Raw genomic sequence first — 22356 nt, 5'->3', positions numbered from 1 at the left:
CAGCAGACATGACACTGGGTCACTAGGGGATTTGACTTTGTCCACTTAAATTATTGTTCTATTATTAGAAATAGGTTTGAAGATAGCGTTATGGTTTTGTTTACCTTTAATCTTTCTGTCGTTTGGTTCTCATTTTCTAGGTAGAAAACGTTATTGTTAATTGAAACAACGGAAAGGGTTGGAAGGGTCAAGTGATTTTTTTTTGTAAGTATATAGAACAGTAAGTGGTTAGAATGGTCAAGTTATGTTGTACAAGTAAAGAATGGACCAACAATTGACGTTACTACATTGTTCTCCACAATTCTGTTAAAAGGTTCAATTTCCATTATAAATTCATTAATTGAACAATTGTGTTATTCTTTCACAGTATCGGAAGAAAGAAACTTTAACTCCAAAATCATAAAAGATATATTAAGTTTCGGTATTTATAATAATTATATGTTTTTCAATAACAATTTAAACAATAATAGGAGTTTCAATGGACGTTAACTATTCTACTTGTATTGCAAATTTATATAGTTATTTTTATGAGAAAATATTTTTTAAACATTACCTAAATCCAAGCATCTATGCTGACAGTCAAACTTTCTAGTTTCTTAACAACACCATCTATAGAAGTTGCTATAGCAGCTTCATACTGAGATTTCTGCTGTTGCTTGTTGGTAATGGACTTCCGTTCTTTCGCAACGTTACATATTTTATAACAAATATAACATTTCTTTACCCATTTGTCTGTTCACCCCATGTAACCTTTGGTAAACTCCTGTTTTTTAGTCAACTACCAGTTTTTGTTTTAAATAATAATCTCTTCAAAACAAGACAAACGTATGTACAAAAATTATTTACACCATGAAATATCACAGTTGTATCCAAAACTCTAAATAATTAATGTTTATTTTCAAATATCCATTTGGGCTGATTCAATTACTTAAGAATATAATTGACAATATAAACTATTTTTCTCACAGTACTTACTTTTACTCACAGTACTATTAGTAGATTATTCACTCAGTAACTTACTGAGTTACAACATGGGTTACAACAGTTGTATCATAACTTTAAAAAATTGTCTACTTCTCATCAAAACCCACAGAGAATGGTTCAATTAATATAGATCCTCCTTTTACAATACAAATTATTATATTTATTAAACTTTGAAACTAACTTTATCATATCGCTCGATATGGTTAATTGTTCTCACACCAGCTAACTTCACGTTTTCTCTCATTGACTAATTTTCTGAGAAAAGAACAATTTTTCTCAATCTAGCTCACAGTTGGTTGGTAGCCCATATATTTATAAATTGTTCATTGAGGCCTCAAACTTTGTGTAAACTACGCAATGACGTTTGAGTGTAACAATACAAACTTGAGGAAACATCGAAAATACAGTAGAATCGAGTAACTTGGCGTCAATAATTGACTCACACTATGTATGACTCTTACAACGTTGGGCCCGGGATGGCCAAGCGTGTTGAGGCGTGCGACTCGTAATCTGAGGGTCGCGGGTTCGCATCCCCGTCGCGCCAAACATGCTCGCCCTTTCAGCCGTGGGGGCGTTATAATGTGCGGTCAATCCCACTATTCGTTGGTAAAAGAGTAGCCTAAAAATTGGCGGTGGGTGGTGATGACTAGCTGCCTTCCCTCTCGTCTTACACTACTAAATTAGGGACGGCTAGCACAAAGCTACTCGAGGGCTATCAAAAAATCATAGCAAGAGTGTTGAAAGTGATTATTTAAGTTTGTTTGTATAACGTGGAATGTTTGTTTGTTTGCCACGTTATGTAACCAAACTTAAATAATCACTTTTTTTAAATCAATAAATATTAACTCACCAAATAAATTGAATAATAACTCTTAAACTAAACAGTTTTGTATATCCAAAAAATATTAATTACTAATTTGAAATCATTTTTTCCCCAACTTGTGTGTCTACAGTGAAGTTATAATTTATAAAGCCTCTGTAATAAATAATCATTTTCTTTGAAACAAACATGTATTTTTAACGCGAAAAAACAGACAATTTTTAAATACTCTATAACTTTTTATTTTCTATTTACATACATTTTATTTTAATTTTTTTATCGATGTGAAGTTTGTGAAAATTCGGGACAAGAAAACATAAATCGAGTTCCACTGTCTCTTATTAGTGAAGAAAATCGTCCGATCATAGAAGTTCTTCTGTTGTTGTCTTCCATCTGGCTTTCTAATTCAGTTAAACACTTGTCAAAAAATTCTTGTAGATCTAAATATGTTTCAGGGGCTTACTTTTCTCAATTTTTCTTTCTACTCTAGTCGTCGGAACACTCTGAATCCGATGATTTCCTTTCATGAAACAAATCTCGCAGTTCTTTGAAGTAAAGAGGTCTCTTTGATTTATATTTCTTAAATTTTTTGTTACGTCTACAATGTGAAGGTACCTCCTTCCTTTCAGTTAACAGAGTTTCTGATATATATGAAATTATTGGTTGATATTTATGAGGCTGTGTTGGTATAAAATATTTTGTATGTGATCCTTCAAGACTCGTGATAATGTTTGTTATTTCATTTGAGACATTACTATTTTGGATGTCCTTCCTGTTAGTAAAAAACATTCGCCTTTCTTTCTCTCTAAAAATAACAAGAATCAGGATAGGTTGATGTTAGTTATCATTATATAGAAATTACCTCTTGGAAATTAATACAATGAAACTACCGATAACTGGGCTATATCAATTTAGTGGATCTCAATTAAAATACGTTTCCGAACAACACTTTTATTGAAATATCCAAATTTTGAGCAAACTAATTGACTCTATAAATTGATTTCTAATAAGTAAAAAGGGAAGGGAATGTTTATCTTATGCATATCGAAATATTTTCCACTTTACTTTGGGGAAAAACTCTGTAGAAGTATCATATTTTTCTAGTACTAAACAGAATAAAATGTAAACAATTACTAACAAGCGTTATTAGAAATTTGAGAATTTCAAAAATAATCAAACTGAAAAAGAAATTGAAATAAAAAAACGTTGGTACTAACAACTATACTTTTGAGAATGATAAATTGCGTGATGTATATTTTAATTTAGTTGCTGCAATTATCGAGAATTTCACTCTACGTTGTTTTTTGTTGGTTTTTTTATCAGAAAACTTCAAAACGGACTATCTGTGGGCCTGGCATGGCCAAGCGCGTAAGGCGTGCGACTCGTAATCCGAGGGTCGCGAGTTCGCGCCCGCGTCGCGCTAAACATGCTCGCCCTCCCAGCCGTGGGGGCGTATAATGTTACGGTCAATCCCACTATTCGTTGGTAAAAGAGTAGCCCAAGAGTTGGAGGTGGGTGGTGGTGACAAGCTGCCTTCCCTCTAGTCTTACACTGCTAAATTAGGGACGGCTAACATAGATAGCCCTCGAGTAGCTTTGTGCGAAATTCCAAAACAAACAAACAAAACTATCTGTGTCTGCTCACCAAGAGCATTAATACCAGAATATTAGAGTTATAAGTATTCGGTCGTATTACTGGGCTGCACCAGATGTCCTTAATCTACAGGTGCCTTTGTATTTAAAATTCGAATATTTTAATATTTGTTTGGAAGCAGTTTAACATCGAGATGGCGCTGCGAAATTCATCAATATCGATTTGAACTAAAACACAAGAACAATACAAACACGATAATAATGATGCTTCATAAAAAGTAAAATAAAATACATTTTTAAACTCTATGTGGTGCGTAAATGAGTCCAGTGTTTTTAATTAGAAAGTTTCTAGCTAGCATAAATGTCAACTTGTTAGAGAATTTCTGCTGTTTAAAATTTTGGCATGACGAAAGGGGTGTTTGAACATCAGATAAGAAACATCAAAGTTCTACAGTTATCCAAGCAAAGAAAATTTGGCTAATGCCGGGTTGTTAAACAGCAAAAGAAAATAAGCAAATATAAATGTCCCGGCATGTCCAGGTGGTTAAGACGCTCGGCTCGTAATCCGAAGGTCGTGGGTTCGAATCTCCGTCACACCTCTGGGAGCATTATAATGTGACGGTCAATCCCACTATTCGTTGGCAAAAGAATAGCTCAAGAGTTGGCGGTGGGTGGTGATGACTAACTGCCTTCCCTCTAGTCTTACACAACTAAATTAGCAATTGTAGTATATGAAGGATGGAAGTCCTCACATTATACATCATACGTATATATGTCTCTCTACTACTAAATGGAATAAGTACAACCCAACTTTACGAGGTAATGACTCATAAACAGAGTCATACAGTACAAATCTATAGAATAAACATTTATTAAAGGTTTGGAGACGGCTTGAATGGTAATGAAGAAAATATTATTAAAAACTAGCACAAGTACTAGTCCCCTGGACGGAATTTACGTAAATTCATAATTAATGAAAAGTCATCTAACGACATGAAGAATTGTCTCCCTTATATATGACCAATTCAATGAAAACCATGAGATAAAATACTGATAAAACGCCTTCCTTTCCCCGTAGCGGGCTTAGAACTATAATTTGAAATAGCTTTTAAAATGGCCGTTTTAAAATGGCCATATTAGAAGCATCTTTCATACATCTTCCCAAATGTTAATACAGTAGAAAATATGTAATTTTTTACAATTTTGTTGTTCATACATTTCACTTTATACTTTGAGTACATAGATGAACAAGAATATCAGGTTATACTTTTGTTGCTAAGCGACATGGCATAAAGTTGTTGTATTCCTATACCAAGTTAAGATTCATCCGTAACTGTGTCAATAGCGCAATAATTGTGAAAACACATGACTCATAAACAGAGTCAATAGAGTACAACAATTTCAAAATGTTTTGAGATGGCTGCAATGATAAAGAAGAAACCTGTATTATATGTATATATCTACACACAACGTCTCTAGAAGCTGTTATCAAGTATCCATTTAAACCGACTACAATTTCCTTCTAAAAATCGATACCGCACCATTAAATTGAAACGTTTCTTATGAGGTGGAAGATTAGAGTGTAAAGTTTATAACCTTAATACATTATATTTAAAACGGTGTCTAAACTTCACGCAGAACACCAGCATAAAATGTATAGAAAGTAAGTAAATATATGTGACTGAAGGTATATTACATTCTTGTTATGTTCGTCTATTTGTGCTCTACCCACCACAGCTATCGACAGCCGGTTTCTAGCGTTGTAAGTCCCAGACACTCGGTATGAAATGTGATGACATTTCCCGTTATCACAATACTTACTTTAGGAAGATGAAAATTCTGAACTTTTTTGGCCCTCTTCTCTTTTACACTTTTACATTTTCTCTTCTCGTTTCTAATAACAGTCTGATCTTCATCTTTTTGTGGTACAAGTGAATATTTAATTTTTGTTCTGTCATCTTTATTTGTATGGTCTTCTGTGTTAGCTGATTTTACTGCTTCACATCCACAAGAATTGCACTTCCAAATAATGACACTACAAAAGAAAAGCGCGAATAAATAACATAGATGATTTAATTTGACTGTTATTTGTACATTAGTGTTATGTCAATTAAAAATGGAATATAATTATAATCTAGAAATAATAATATTTAACAACGACAGCCACAGAGACGTTCTCTCCTAAAAAGTGATCCACAATTTAAGCTTTAAGTGAATCTCCACACTTAAAATACACTTTATTGTAAACTAATGATGCTAATTTCTCCTTACTTATTTCTTATTAATGCAAGCGTTTGTAACCTTTTGATTATTTATCATTCTAATTAAAATAAAGTAACTGACATTTTTTTTATTTCTCAGCCCCTATAAATTCATTATTAAGTATATACACACATGGTTCAACTATTAATAACATAGAAATTATATTAAGATCTATTCAACAAAACATAAAAAAATACTGTTTTGTTCTTGCCTTAAAGAAATGAACAATAGTGGTACTCCTACTGCAGCAGTTACCAATGGAATCGGATATTCTAACATGGATGGTGCTGAAATGGAAAAATACAAGTTAAAAAGAAAGTTAGTTTAGTGCAATTTGTTTTTTGTTATATGATAGTATTGGAGGAGGCTACGTTTCATTTAGTATATTTACAGTGAAAATAACAAGATAACCACAGCGTTCTAAGTTACTGGAATCGAAGAAGTTCCACTCTTTATTCAAACACGTATAAGTTTAATGCACATGGATAAAACATTAAGGGTAAAGAAGTGTAAAGTATCACTTTAGATTTACTTTCTTCCTTGATAATCCAAGTAAAGATATTAACTTATCATATCTTATGACAACCAAATACACTGACTGTGTTTTCATATCAAATCAGGATAATCATTTGATGCGTCACATGACTGACCACCATTACAGCAGATATATATATTCGTAACAATGCAAAAGTGACGAGTTCTCAGACTTCCAAGGATGTATGATTGTTGACACTGACTTACTAGCAATTTGTAAACTGAATACTGTTTATATGTTTCTCTATTCAAAGAAATCTGTAATTAGTGTGTAAATGAACTACAAACGAAAGAGAATATATTGGAAAACTATCGGTAACAATTCAAAGTTAAAGTACATGGACGGTCGTTTTGTTGTAAACAAATCTAAAACTCTGCTCTAGTCAACCAGTTTTTTCTAAAATAGTCAAGGTTTAAATAATACAACAACACTAGGAGGAAAAAATACTTATGACATACAATTACTGGTCCAAAAACTTACTTCAGACAACAGAAAAGCTCAAACTGTGAACAGTGAATTAGTGGGAATGATAGACGTGGTTTGGTGAATCATGTTTTACCTAAGTTACTATGAGTGGTGAAATGGTAAGAGATTTATTATTTAGAATAGAAAATAATGTCCACAATGTACTGGAATATTATAAGAGATCGGGTCTTCACACCTTTCTACATTTTTTACCTTCATGAATGAGGGAATGAAGAAATTTAATGGGAAGAAAGAACAACACGCGTCAACACAAACATCGTCACAGTAATATTTTTACATCACGACATTTTGTCACCAACCTTTCCACACATATTGTCTCACGTTAAAGGTACGTTTTACATAATTTTATATGTAGCATAACTCACTTTTCCTTGGAGAAGGAACGTATGTTTCTTCCTCCGTTTCTGTTTGACTTGGATCTAAGAAAAAGTTTGAAATATAAACAATGTTAACAATTAAAAATAAAATAATGGATGAAGTATATAATAACTAATTTACTGCTTAGTTTGTTCAAAACAGTTTTCCTTTTCGATTTATTTAAAAATTAGAATTCACAAATACTGATCACACATATAAACGCTTTAAAGGAAAGCACAACTTACAACACAGGTTATTTCTCAGTGTGAATCCTTCAGGACATTGGTGGTTTTCACTAGGTTGTACGCATGCTAAAATAAAGTATACGATTTTTTGTAGTTCAAGTATTGTTGACATAAGAAATAATATTTTGCACTGTTTGTTTGGAATTTAGCGTAACACTACATCATGGGCTATCTATGCTCTGCCCATCACGGATATCGAAACCCGGTTTCTAGCATTGGAAGCACGCAGACATTTTGCTGGGCCACTAGGGGAATTTTTGACCTGATATGACACTTTAGGCTCATAACAAATTATTAACTACTTTTCTTCTTGAAAGCTCATACACTGGAAATCCTGTAAGGTATAAACAAAATCTAACAAATATAGTTGATGGCTTATCTTGTTCTTTATCTACTGTATCGTAAGTCACAGGAAGTTTCAAATCAATGTATTTTCATAATTAATAATAAATAAGGATTTACAATGCTAAAGTTGAGGGTTCGATTTCCCCTCGGTAGGTACAGCGGATATCTCTTTGAAGCTTTGCTATATGAAAAACGCAAATTTTGGTAATTAAAGGCCCGGCATGGCCAGATGTGTAAAGGCATTCGACTCGTAATCTGAGGGTCGCATGTTCGAATCCCAATCACACCAAACATGCTCGCCCTTTCAGCCATGGGGGCATTATAACGTGACGGTCAATCCTACTATTCGTTGGTAAAAGAGTAGCTCAAGAGTTGGCGGTGGGTGGTGATGACTAGCTGCCTTCCCTCTCGTCTTACACTGCTAACTTAGGGACGGCTAGCGCAGATAGCCTTGTGAAGTTTTGCGCGGAATTCAAAAACAAACAATCGTAATTAAAAATTTATATAACATGACTGAACGGAAAATAAAGTGAAGCGTGAGAAAGAACATAAACTAAAAAAATTAAAATTATTAACGAAATCATGTGTTTTTTTCTGCTTTACGGAATAGCGAATAAACAACACGCAGTGCTGTATTTATTGTTGAATTTTTTTTCATTAACATGTGACGTGTTTAATATTAACTTCCAACAAATGAAGATGTCTACCCAGATCAGAATTAAAGATATGCTCAGTAACAGATATAGTTAATGAAATAAGCTCTTCAAACTTTCTTATTTCAAATGATAAGAATGTATTGTTTCATCGCTTGGATGTGAAAAGTGGCTAAACAATGTCTCTGAATACCAGAACTTGGCTGTGTGTTTGTAACAAAAGAAACATTTTTCTGCTATAACACTGTAGCACTTTATAATTTCAATATTTTCACAGACGATTAAAGAAATCATTCAACACTTTTGATTTTTTAAACTTATTTGTTCTATGACTTGTAAAGAAAACAACAAAACCTTTCTAATTTCTAACATAAGGTTATCTCGTTTTCTGACTTCACGGAATGTCTAATTTCATTAATTGTGTAATGCTATTGATTACATTTATTCATATATATATATATGTATTTAGTTATTGTATATAATAATAATAAACCAAAAATTATTTCGTAATGATAAATTTATATCCAGACAAGTTTGATTTTCAACGTTTTAACACCTCAGGTTTAACGCGGAAACAATGGCGGTGAGCTGTATGTGGGTAGTTGGAAAGGTGATTTCATGGATTTTGGAAAATTAATGTACAATCATTAAATATATATCGAACTTATAACACTTTACATAAATTGTAGTAAAAATGGATGGAATCCGATTCATAATATAAAGTGTTTTTTTTTTTTTAACTTCTAAACACTACCAAAATCGATTCTTATAGGCATTTACCTTCCAAGAAATGAGTGATGGAAATTGGTTTGTGTGCTTTTATCTCCCAGTTTCTTGAGTATTCAATAATGCACTTATAAGCACCGGCATCAGAAATATCAAATTTATCAATCATCAAATCACCCGTGGCTTTGTTTACCCGAATTTTCTCGTCATCTGTTTCTATTACACCGTATGGGCCAAACCAATAATACCTGAAAACATCAAAGGTATAACATTTGATCTTATAGTTGTCAGGGACACATGGAATAACCTGTGGGGCGCCAAGTATAATATTTTCAGATTTAAGTTTTATGTGCCCAGGCACTGCTGTTATTACAGCATATAATGCCATAAAAAGCAATGTTTTGAAAAAGAACTTCACCATCTCTATATCTTATCCTTGCAGTAGTATGTTAAACGTTTTACAAAATGTCTCCTAATTATCTGTGTTGCTAAGATACTGTTTCATTGTTATATTATAAATATTGTAATGACGTAAGAACCACAAACAATATGTCATATAAGTTACGGAGTTACCGATTAACCACTAAAAGCTGATAAAAGTTACGGAGTTACGGAATAAACGCTAAAAGCTGACAAAGTACAGAAACTAAAAGTTGTAAAATTTATGATGAGGCTACAGAAACCACAATTCCATTTTTAAACAGCTTTGATTTGAATATAAAATATACAAATTCAAAATATGTGAAAAAACATCTAATGTTTACGTTATTTTTATTACAAAATAAGATATTGTTGTTTCACAACATGCTTAGAGGCAACAAAGAAACACCACAAACAATATATCATAAAAGTTACGGAGTTGCGGATTAAACACTAAAAGCTGATAAAAGTTACGGATTAAACGCTAAAAGCTGACAAAATACAGAAACTAAAAGGTGTGAAATTTATGATGAGGCTACAGAAACCACAATTCCATTTTTAAACAGCTTTGATTTGAATTTAAAATATACAAATTCAAAAATGTGTGAAAAACCTAATGTTTACGTTATTTTTATTTCAAAATAAAGTATTGTTGTTTCACAATAATACTTGCTAAATAATCACAGTTATTGTTGTGAAAATAGTTCAAACAACTCGCCTGGCAGGTAAATTACATAACTTAAAACAAGCCTCTGAAAGACTCAAACCACACTTTTATCTTGCAATTCACAGGTGATGTTGCAGTCTGGAAGAATGCCGAAAAACATATAACAGCAAGAAATGGCCACTACTAAACAGTATAGAATTTTAACTGCAGTAAGTGGAGAATTAAAATAAATGCGCACAAAATACAAGTCATATTATTTACAAAATCGTACAAAAGAAAACAAATTAATATATTAATATTACAGTTATATCTAAACGTGACTCTATTACAAGTAACAATACAAAAGGACTTGGCATGGCCTAGCGCGGTAAGGTGTGCGCTTCGTAATCTGAGGATCGCGGTTTCGCGCCCGAGTCGCGCCAGACATGCTCGCCCTCCCAGCCGTGGTGGCGTTATAAAGTGCGGTCAATCCCACTTTTCGTTGGTAAAAGAGTACCCCAAGAGTTGGCGGTGGGTGGTGATGACTAGCTGCCTTCCCTCTAGTCTTACACTGCTAGATTAGGGACGGCTATCAGAGATAGCTCTCGAGTAGCTATGTGCGAAATTCCAAAACAAACAAACAATATAAAAAAAAATCATAGGGGTTACTTTGATTTAAAATTAAACTGGATACCACACTATATAACATAAAAACAGTCATAGAATATGTTTGTGTAACATGGATAAATGTATCAAAAACACTCATCAATAATCAAAGTCCTTCGTCTGATACAAGTGTATCATACAAGGTCCCATATACGACAGTCATTCAGTTCAACAGCAAAACATTGGCTTGAATTATAGTGAATAAAATCATTCAACGCGTACTTTCCGATTATTACTAAAGTGATATTGTTATGACAGTTATAAAACATCAAAATTATGAGATTTGATGATTTTTACCTCTCGAATATGGTTTATTTCCATGCATGTTTCAAGATCTCGGATTTTATAGGGAATTTAAAAAGTTTCTATTCTTCCCTTAAGTTTCTCCAATTTGAGTTAAATTATTAAAAAATGAAAGCATCATAAACAAACTGTTTACATACTGGTTGGAACAGAATTACAAGACAAAGAAATTTATTTATTTTCTCCCATGAAGATACCTAGGGGGCTGAATAGAAAAATCGTAGAGTTAATAACATCACAGGCCTACTACCAATGTCTTCTCACAAGTATAATTAATTGTGATCACACTCTATCAGTTTAGAAAACGTTTTCACCGTAAGGCAAAGTATAGTTGATATAATATTGTACATGTTTGTTTTTGAAAAATTCGTGAGTGCTTATGAAGCTCGTGAGGTAGATAGAGCACAGAGTGCCGGTTTTGTAACTTTGCCTGGAGGTGCAAGCAACCCTGTTAATGGAATAATCTGCAATTATTCAATGAGAGACTGATCGTTTTGTGAGTCAGCCACTTTCTCTTGAAGTTATTCACCTCATGAACAATCTGAACCTGTTCATTCCGAGAAAGATTTTATAGCCTTTTCCCACCACAGGATTTTCTCATGTTTCCCTATACACCTCCTGCAGAGTCAGCTCGGTTTAATATTGCGTATTTAGATATGATGCCTCAGGTATGTGATGTTTTATCCTTTTTTATGATTTCCTACAATCCTCATCCTTTTTTGTTGTATGATAGTTCTTAGTTCTTCTTTACCTTATTCAGTTTCCCACTTTCTTTGGTTATTAGGGTTCATACAAAGCATTTTACTTCATAATTGGTTGAGAGTTCCAGCATGTCTTGCTTCCTATGTGCTGTGGATAGTTTGTTTGACGAACCATCAAGTAGCCTATCCGTTTTAAGACTCACAGGTGTTGGAATCTATTTTACCAATTTGGGAGTACTCCATGATTTCCAGTGCTTTTAACCCATGCCTCTGTCTTATCCTTACTTTTGTGGTATTTATCTATCATAGATTTACTTTCAGATACTGTGTACCAAAATCCTGAGGTTTTTGAGAAACAGCCTCTCCTTTGTTACTTCTAAGATGACTCATTTTCCATTCTCTACTCTCACCTTGCATACATAATTTTTCTGTTGTTGAAACATACTGGGTCAAAATGCAGCCTTCTGTCAGACTTATTTGCTGCCCACTTAGGGAATCATGTGTAGCTCTGTTTCTTAGTATATTTTCAAACGTATTCCAGACACTTTGGAAATGCATGCTGGGAACACCTGCATCAACACTCTACCCTTTCATTTTTGGTAGCTCATTTGCCACAGTTGGAATCAAGAAGAAGCCCCTATTCCTGTTTCCGTCCTAGTGCTTCCCAGCTTTTACCTGTTCCTCTTTCCAGGTGTTTTTTCAGTGTAGATCATCATAATATCAACAGTACCAGTTGATAACTGGATGGGAGCTCAGTTGTGTGACTTTCTTCCCCTTTGGCAATGTTTCACCACAGATTGGTGGATTATTTGGGCATGTCCTATGCTTCCTTTACCTTCCTCTTTTTATCACAGATATCCATTTCTTTTCTTCTTCCTCAGGATCCCATTAACAGCCAGCTTCTGTCGGAGGTAGTTCAAGACCATTGAATCTAGAAATCATCTCTCTCACAGTTTCTATTCCAGCTGTTTGTTGTTATTAAAACTGAAGACTGGCTATCTGTCATAGTCTTTCAGTCAATTTCTCAGTCTCCTTTTTTTGTTTTATAATGAAATTGTTTCTCCCCTTGGTGGGTGTTTTTTCTCCTATTAGCTTATGGATGTTGGCAGTCTGATTTATTTGCTGTTAATGTTTCATATACTCTTTATCATTTAACATATTTTATTTATCCAGATTATTCTTTCCTCCATAAAATCTTGGCTGCTAGATATGGTTACTCCAATTTCCCTTCCTTCCATTTCCTGGCCTTCTGTGTCCTGTATGTGCTCTTCATTGTTGTATTCATGATTTCCATTTCCACCTATTTATCCCTTAGAAACCATCTTCTGTTTGTGATTTTTCTCCTTCCACCATATGGGTTCAACTTTTGATTTGGTTGGTTTATTCCTATGTTTCTTTATCCTCCCATACATTGCTCCAGGTGTCTTCTCATCAAATTAGGCATCTTACCTTTTCTCTGGCATCGCATCTTCATTGTCTGTCAGAGGAAATTCTTAGGCATATGGACTACATGTGATATGTTTCTCTCTCATTATTTGCATAGGCTTTTACTTCCTCTTCAGGATGTTGTCTTCCACCTGTGACTATTCTTTAGACTTCCATGTGACAACAAGCCTGGATAAGTTATATTTCATCTTTTCTACATTTTCAGAGGTCTTATTTCCATTCTCATTGTAATTCTCTGTTTGGATCACACTTCATGGCAAATGTTGCCTGATCAAGTATTCTTTAACCTTAAAATCCACACTTTTCTGCCATGTATACGCACCTAAATATATTCCATGGCCATTCAGTGCACACTGTTGAGATGGGGTATTCAACAAGGTTGCTTGAGGATTAACTTTGCAACAAAAGTGCTTCACAAATACACCCATCCCAGACTGTACCAATCATGGACTACAGGAGTAAAACAGAATGTGATAGCTGCCTATCCTGCCATGCCTTATATTGAATAAATCAGCTTGGGCTACTTTAAAAACAGTTTCATGGTCACCTATTTCACTATCTGAGGTGTTGACATATTTCCAAACTTTCCACCACATATCACACTCCCTTTTTTTCCAGTGGAGCTGGGTGTCCTTATCAATTTTCAATTCCAAGTCACTGTGGGGCATTGTCCTGAATTGTTTAATGGCATAAAATATCTACAATTCAGTGCAGAGTAGGGAAGTGGTTTTCTGCTGGTGTAGATGACATCATATATATAGACCAAAGGAGTGAGACCTCAAATTGCAGTTAACTCGTTTGGTTGGGTTTCATCATCCTGGTCCCAGATGAAAATCCATTGGCTGGATTTTGGATATAGAGTAAAAGCAAAATACATAAGTTTTTGCACATTGTAGTATGGATGTTTGACTTCCTTCTTCAGTTATACTTTATCTGTATTGTGGAGGCAGGGCTGAATTATTTATTAGGCACAGTGCCTAGGGCCTATGAAAACTATAGGTCCATGAAAATTTTCCTTAAAAGTTAATTTTTGGATTAACTTATATGGCTGGTAGGGCCTACAAACAGTAGGTGCCTTCGTCCTACAATCGTCTTGATACAGCATGGTGGAGGAACTTGGGATTGTTCTGGTTCTTTCCCTTCAACTGTCTTTTGTGTAGCTTATTCTGAGGATGTTATTTGTCTTAGGTTGGTTCTGGTCAATTTCTCTTTCATATACATTTTTTCAATCCAGGACATCAGGTTTTCAAAGTTGATATACCATTTTCTGTTCTTAACATATGCTCTCTTCAGGAGTCAGATGTTTGATATCCCTTCTGGTCTCATTAATTTTAAGTGAAAATGGTATGATCCTCATTCTACACCCACCCTCTCTATCTGTGTCAGTCTCCAGCAGCATAGATTTTGGATGTAGTTGACTTGTCAAGTACAGTTTATCATGCCCTAGCCACTTTGTGTCTGGAAACACTTCCATTTTTCTCCAATACTAATTAGATTTACTTCTCAGTTTTTGTCTACCAGAATATATGACACATTTCCCAGATTGGTGAAGAGTATGGCTGGTTTAGAAATAGTGTAGTCTCCCACATCATGTCATCATATCTAATTCTTTAGACTCAAGCTGTGTCCTTTGTACTCTTCCAAAGGGTGCTTCTTTTCTTCCCTTGCACCAATTCAGTGTGTGATTCTATCTGATTATATAAGCACAGCTGATGTACCATTTTAGAAGTTAGTTTTTCTATACATAAAATGTACTTCCTCTCCACTCAAAATGAGTGCTTCAATTCTCCACTAAAACTCAAAACAGTAATTTGATAGAACTGAATAGAGGAAGTTGCACGTATAATGAGTGTATAGCACTTTCCTTTGAGGAGGATTATCCATGATAATTTGCATGAGAGACATTAAAATGAGTGATTTCCAAAGGATGGGAGGAAAAATACTTGTGGCATGTTTTTCTTCCTTTTTTGTCACATAAAGGGCAGCACTAAATGAGACTAGTTATATGAAATACATTTTCAGTATAGGAAACATAACTTTCACTGTTGCCCTGCTTAATATCTTATTTTGTTGAAAATCACCTATATTTTCATGAAAATTGGGATCATCTAGAAATTTTTCCCTCTCTCAGTATATTTTCTTGGCCTCCAAATTAACAAGGCTACTTATATCCAATTTTATATTGTAAGCCTCGATATGGATATATCATCCAGTTGTAAAAGAGACCCAAGGCATCTCTCAGTCCAAACTTGTTAATTTGGAGGCCACAAAAATATCCTGGATGGAGGGAAAATTTCTAGAAGATCCCAAAATATTAAAGAGCCAGTGAGTTTAATACAAAGGTAGATGATGTGAAAAAGATTGAAGTAGGTGATGCAACTTTGAACATTTTATAGTTTTAAGTCAGCTTTATCATACTAATAAGATATAGTGTATAATGTAAGCCAGTAGTGAAAAGGAAAGGATGGTTTTCTGTGGACAAATATTTAGTCCCATCTTTTAAGTAAGGTGTACTTTTTCTGAATTCAGCTTGACAGTGAGGATGAATCACATATATTTACCTGGTTTTGCTTGTGTTATTCAGTTGTTATAGTAGTGAGGTGCAAAATGTGTGTAATGTAAGTTCTGTGGTTCCTGGGACACAAACAGCACAGTATAAAGATAGACTTTAATACAATAACAGTTTCCTTACTTGACTATTTTCCATATATTACAACAAAGGTATTTCTGCTGAATTAGACAATGATTGAAGATGGAAATTGGTCATTTAGCATACACATTATGCTATGATCTTTTTATAGATGATTTATGGACAAAATTGAAAGTGCTTTTGTTGTTATTTTTTAAAGCTTTTAACATCTGGGGAAATAAGGTTAACACAATATATGCAAATCAAGAAATTTTAAGAGTTTGGAAAATTTGTACCTTATGGACCATCACACTTTAATGTTATTACCTTAAAATTGAAACTGTTTATTTAAACCACATCTGAAACATAAAACCATTTTTATCAAAATCTAATTTCAAAGATACCCAAGAATAATTAACTTCTTAAAGTTTTAGGTCAATTAGGAATTGTATTTTTTTAATGAGATTTAGTTTTCTGTGAAGAGATTTATTTTGTTGTTGATTAATTAATGAAATTCTTATTGTAGTTTTGTTCTTATTTATTTTTCAGTTGTGTAAATAATCAGAATACTTAATACTTTTACACAATATTATTTGTTTAAGGGTTAATTTATCTTTTAAGAACAACTTTCAGGTTTCCTGCTTCCCTTGGAACTATTTCATTGTAAATCATGTTCAGTTTTGATGGCCATAATAATGCATTATTGAAAATACTTCTTTCATTGTAGTAAGTTTCTACAAAATGAGGTCAATCTTATTCCACACATTTTGATAAACGTATCACACAATCTGCACTACATTTGGATGTTGACTTTCTAGACTATGTTTAAGCAGATCAAAGACAAAAACAAAACAGCATTTTATGCTTCAATAAAACTGAATTGTGTTGGCAATCCAAATATTTTGTGTTAAGGCCTTCAAAACAAATACAGATAATAATTATTCACTAATGGATATAAACTAAACTGAGTTTTTTTTTGTCTTCAATAGTGTTTGCTAATTCAGAACCTGTTAGAGGGTTTGAAGAAGGTGCACTCCAGATGTGCTTTGCTGATCTTAAGCAGGTTAGTAAGCCTTTACAAAACTCTACTATTTAAATTCATATGAAAAGATATTACAAGTAATGTAAACATTGCTTTTGGACTAAATACATTTTATGTGGTTGCTGTAGAATAGTCATTAATATTGTATACGTATGTAACATAGGCATACATTATGTATATAGATATGTAATTAACAGTTACATTATGGAAGACATTAAACCTTGTAGAATGATATATGCTCATAGGAAGAAAAGTATGCAACTCTCATGAAATGCCTTTCAAAATGAAACTAGTTAATGAAATTATTTCCTTAAAACTTGATAACAAACTTTCATTAAAGTAAGTAGTTTCAGCAAAAGTTTTATTTTGTAAATATTTTTTGGATTTTTCTAATAAAAATTCATTATTTAATGTAGTTATTTACACTTGGACTCTTGAGTAGTTCACATGCAAAGTAATTTTTATGTAAAGAATACTTTTTACCTTACAGTTTTTACATTTCATTTGCATAACCTCTAGAACCTCATAAATGAACATCAATTGCTGTTTTTTTAAGGTAAATATTTGAACTTTATTTTCTCTTTTATGCACTGTATTACTAACTCTATCATCATCAACAGAGAGTGCAGGGAAATGTTTTTCAAATTAACAAATAAAAAGGTGTACATACCTTTTACATCTTTATAGAAATTTATTAGTATAGTCATCTTTTCACATATTCGTAATTTAACGTCTTTATCTTTTCATTTATAGTTTATTTTAATTATCCTTTAAAATTCTTTGTCACTATTTATTCTGATATGTTAACTGATACCAGTAGGCCTTTTATGAAGAAGTTATTTTGACAAATTTCCGACATAGATGTGTTGCAAAAACAGGATGGCTGTTATGGATACCATCTTGTTTATAAAGCTTTCACAATCCATGTAACAAGTTAAGCTTATAAAAAACAATTAAATCACTCGTATATGATTTTTAAAACATAAATTATACATAGTCAACTAAAATATAAAAATTAGATTTAAGTATAGTTCAACTGTCTCTAACTATAGCATTTTGAGGTAACAAACTACTGTAAGTGCTGTAGACAATAGTACTGCAGGCTGTTACTTCTACTTTAGAACATAAACTGTTCACCAGTTTCATAATAACTGTTGATGGAGTGGAGTGTACACTGAGCTCTTTATAACAGCTTTGTACATTTGTATTAACTAATTACTTGTACATCATAAATTTGTTTCCAATGTATAGAAGATTCGCATAGCACCCATAAAAGGCTGTAAAATCTATTTCTGTTTTTCAGTGGATTCAGTTCTAAGACTGCATATATCGTATGTCTCAAAAGGACATGTAAAAACACATTGGCATCTTGACAGTTGTATGCATTGTGAGCTTATGTGTTTAGTCAGTTTCTGTTAAATTGGAGATTTTTTTTTTATATAACTTGAATCATGTGACAAGCAAACTATGTGAGCAAACTATTTATTTTAAATGTTTCTGTTGTAACAAAGAATTAAAACTTGGATAACATAAACATTAAATTATATACTATAATGTTAATTTCATTCACATGCATGGATTGTAAAGATGTTTAATTTTTGTACATAATTCAGTAATTTGCATATACATTAATTTTAAAATGCTGCTGTTCTGATCAGATAAACAGATATGAATTTCAGTGTTATTTTGTTTATCAACACTACTCATCATTGAGTTTCTGATGTGAATACTTAAGACCATGTCATTTAAATACTTCTGTGTGCATTTTAATCTGGAATTTTTTGCCTGTTGGCTTCAGTCAAGAACACTTTTTATATATCTGGGAACCAAATATATACACAAGATTCACATTCATTGTCAGTGACATCCGTCAATGTATTTATGGCATTTGTACTTGTGATTATAAATGTCACACATGTTTGTAATTGATACATTTTTTGTTGACTTCGCTCTCTTGAACTTCGAGGAATCCAGTTACATGTCTTATCACAGCTGTAAGTGAGAGTGACTTATTTTGTCAAGTAATTCTTGGAATTGTGATTTCTTCATGAAGTTATTTGCTTTTATTCTCTTTTTTTATATTTTTCTGTTGACTAATTAACTGGACCTTTCTACAGGCTTTAAAAGAATTTCAAAGTAATTGTTAATCAGATTGTTTACTTCTGTTATAATTATTTTGGTAAACTTTGTATTTGGTCATTCTAATTTGCTTGAGAAACATCTCTAGAATACTTTAGAATCCTCTTTTCTTAGTCTTGCCTGAAACATCAGTCTAGTCTAGTTATCTGAATGGTAAATGGTGAACAAGTTTTTGTATATGTCTAGTTCATCCCATAGTTCTGATGCCCATGAACTGTCATAGTTAGTAACCTGTATGGTCACTTCTGTCTGATTGTTAATTGAGAACTTTTTTTTTATTAACTACTAGATATTAGTTACTCATTACTTTTTATCCTGTGTTTTGACTAATAATCTGCTTCCATATTCTTGGAAATTTCAAAAACTATTTATTTAGTGGTCATGGCTGAAAATCAATTATTAGTCTTCTTGATGCAGAGACTGGTTGATATATATATAGTAGTTTTAATATTCAGTGACCATTATGGAGGTCTGCTTTCTCTTTTTTTAACTCAAGGGAGTTTCAAATTTGTATTATGTGAATTTTGTTGCATATTGCTTTTTCTTTGTATTAGAGGATGATCTTGTGTGTGTCTCAGGTTAATAGGCTGGCTTTTATTGGTCACTAGCCATTGTTAGGGAAGGTTGTATAAAGTTTTACTTGTACAGGTCTCATGCTTTTCTAGGTACAAGGAAGCACTGTGCTGGTATATGGAATCCTCTCTTACTTCACAAAAGAAATATTGTTTTTATAAACACCTAAAGTTACAAAAAGGACAAAAACAGTTACATTATTTAACTAGTGTTTCAAGCAACTGCCCTTCATTAGGTTTGATATTGTTTAAAGTTATTTAATTTTCTCAAGTTTCAACATAACTGCTCATTGTTATTTGTGAATCTTTTCCACTTTTAGAAAGAAATAAAGGATGTTTATTGGATAGCACTGTTAAAATCTATAACAGTATGACATCATTCTTAGTCCTAGAATTAATGACCTTTGTGCATCTCTTAAAAAATTTCAAAACAACTTTGTAATTTATTTTTATTTTTTATTAATATCACCTGTATTTTAATTCATTTTTCTATTTCCTGTATATTAGTATTGTTTCCTATATATTAATATCACCTATATTTTTATTCATTTTTCTTTTTCCCATGTATCAGTATTGTTTCCTATATATTAATATCACCTGTATTTTTATTCATTTTTCTATTTCCCGTATATTAGTATTGTTTCCTATATATTAATATCACCTATATTTTTATTCATTTTTCTATTTCCCATATATTAGAATTGTTTCCTATATACTAATATCACCTGTATTTTTATTCATTTTTCTATTTTCCATATATTAGTATTGTTTCCTATATATTTCTTTACATTATCATTTTCTGTAATTCCCATTCCTTTTTATTTTTGTATTTTTCCATTCTGTGAAACCTGTTTTAACATCTTTTTAACTGTTGTCACTGCCATCTTTCATGTAATGCACACATTTTTTTATGTACATCTAAACATGACAGGAATGTCTTCTGTTATTATTGACATAAATGACATCAACATCTGTACTTGTAATGTGCCCTACTAATCATTGCTCTTTATTATCCTAAAAAAGAATAGTCAATTGAGTTAAGATATTTTATGTCACCTTTATTGGGTTATATGTAGTACTGATAAAGATTTAAACACTCATTCAGTTTCCCATGTTTTACATGTACATAAATAGTCAAAAGATTGTTAGGCTAGTTTAGCCTGCTTGAAACGAATAGTGTATTTTGTTCAGTTTAAATTCTTGCTCTTGCTCAGTATGTTAGTTATTGCTATTTCTTTTACAAAAGTTTAGAAATGCATTTGAAAGCCACGCTGTGTAACATTGAATAGATTCAAAATAGTTATTTGTATCTGAATAGACCTATTCACCTAAAAGTTCCATCAGTCTATAGAAATACAGAGATAAAAGTTAGTTTTGTATATCACCTTTTGAGTATATGTATAAAGATTGGCGCTGCTTACTGTTAATAGGAAGATTTTGAATTTTTCAAACATAAAGTTATTAAGTACTTTATAAAAATGATAAACGTAGCATGAGATGGACTTAAAAATTGAAATAACTTTATTTTAACTAAACATTTTAGTAAACTGAAATCATTGAAGATCTACATGTTGCATTCTTTGGAAATAAGAAGCTTTATGGCTGTCAGGTATTTACAGTGTTAAAGAGTATAATGTGTGTGGTAGAAGGAACACTCTAAATGTCCCTCTGGTGTTAATATATATAATAAACAGTTTGTGTCATGCTTTTTGTTTTAATAGTAATGGTCTACAATTTATATCATTGTTTTGTAACAAAACTACCAATTGATATTGTTAGGTCAACTATGGTATTTATGTTGTGAATGTTTAATATACATATTGGTTTGTTTTTTATTCTTGTTAACTTTGGTGATAGAACAAAACAATTTAATTCAGAAATTATTTAGATTTAGAATTGATATTTTGTCTTTATTGAGCTTAGAGTAAGTTATTGCACAGTACATTTTTAAGCTTAATTATAAAACAAATAATACCCTAGGCTTACTTATTGCACCATGATAAGTTAGATAGCATTTTATTTATATTTTTTTCAGTTATTTATTATCATTGAGGTATAGACAAAAGTAAGATAAAAATTACCAAGGGTTTCAGTGGAGTAGCATTTCAACTAAGCCTTTGTTACAATAATGTTTTACACCCAATGCTTATATTTAGCCCATTAAATACACCTTCCGTTACTAATGTTAAGATCAGATGATAGCTAGTTGTGTCTAAGTGTGAATGTAAAGTACGTAATTCCCTCCAGTCTTACACTGTTAAATTAGGGATAGCTAGCTGACTTCCCTCCAGTCTTACACTGTTAAATTATGGATAGCTAGCTGACTTCCGTCTAGTCTCACACTGTTAAATTAGGGAAAGCTAGCTGACTTCCCTCCAGTCTTACACTGTTAAATTATGGATAGCTAGCTGACTTCCCTCCAGTCTTACACTGTTAAATTATGGATAGCTAGCTGACTTCCATCTAGTCTTACACTGTTAAATTAGGGATAGCTAGCTGACTTCCCTCCAGTCTTACACTGTTAAATTAGGGATAGCTAGCTGACTTCTGTCTAGTTTTACACTTCTAAATTAGGGATGGCTAATGCAGATAGCCCTCGTGTAGCATTGCATGAAATTCAAAAACAAACAAATAAATATAATTAAAGATGTATTAACTGTGGAAACTCCACTATGTAAAATAGTTACATATATTTTCGATATCACATCTTCCAATTATTTTAGTTTAGTCACAGAGTCCATCAGTCTCCTTTCACTAAAACTGATTTCTTATTATTACTTTCTGACT

General features: G+C 32.5%; 1 protein-coding gene and 1 long non-coding RNA gene across 9 annotated transcripts in view; one reads left to right on the top strand and one right to left on the bottom strand.

Annotated features, from left to right (window-relative positions):
• Window positions 1–2022: 2022 nt before the first annotated feature.
• The window catches only part of LOC143242944 (uncharacterized), a 32345-nt gene continuing 12011 nt past the window's right edge, over window positions 2023–22356 (bottom strand). For 2 of the 3 annotated variants that reach the window (XM_076486557.1, XM_076486559.1), the window contains 5 exons: window positions 7282–7347; window positions 7045–7098; window positions 5870–5945; window positions 5218–5431; window positions 2023–2609 (listed from right to left, as the gene is read on the bottom strand). In XM_076486557.1, the coding sequence (XP_076342672.1) occupies window positions 2580–2609; window positions 5218–5431; window positions 5870–5945; window positions 7045–7098; window positions 7282–7347 (440 nt within the window). In that variant the 3' untranslated portion in view covers window positions 2023–2579. The remainder of the gene's footprint in view (window positions 2610–5217; window positions 5432–5869; window positions 5946–7044; window positions 7099–7281; window positions 7348–22356) is intronic. The other variant, XM_076486558.1, reaches the window with a different exon arrangement.
• LOC143242949 (uncharacterized) overlaps window positions 11224–22356 on the top strand; it is a 37583-nt gene continuing 26450 nt past the window's right edge. For 2 of the 6 annotated variants that reach the window (XR_013023479.1, XR_013023478.1), the window contains exons 1-3: window positions 11225–11708; window positions 16806–16879; window positions 21113–21178. This is a non-coding gene — a long non-coding RNA (uncharacterized LOC143242949). Of the gene's footprint in view, window positions 11709–16805; window positions 16880–17348; window positions 17415–20820; window positions 20998–21112; window positions 21179–22356 lie in introns of those variants that run through there. The other 4 variants (XR_013023482.1, XR_013023481.1, XR_013023483.1 and 1 more) reach the window with 4 other exon arrangements.

Source organism: Tachypleus tridentatus, unplaced genomic scaffold (genome assembly GCF_004210375.1).
Source record: "Tachypleus tridentatus isolate NWPU-2018 unplaced genomic scaffold, ASM421037v1 Hic_cluster_2, whole genome shotgun sequence".
Classification (NCBI taxonomy): domain Eukaryota; kingdom Metazoa; phylum Arthropoda; class Merostomata; order Xiphosura; family Limulidae; genus Tachypleus; species Tachypleus tridentatus.
Note: the sequence above shows the minus strand (reverse complement) of the source record. Positions and strands in the feature narration are given on the sequence as shown.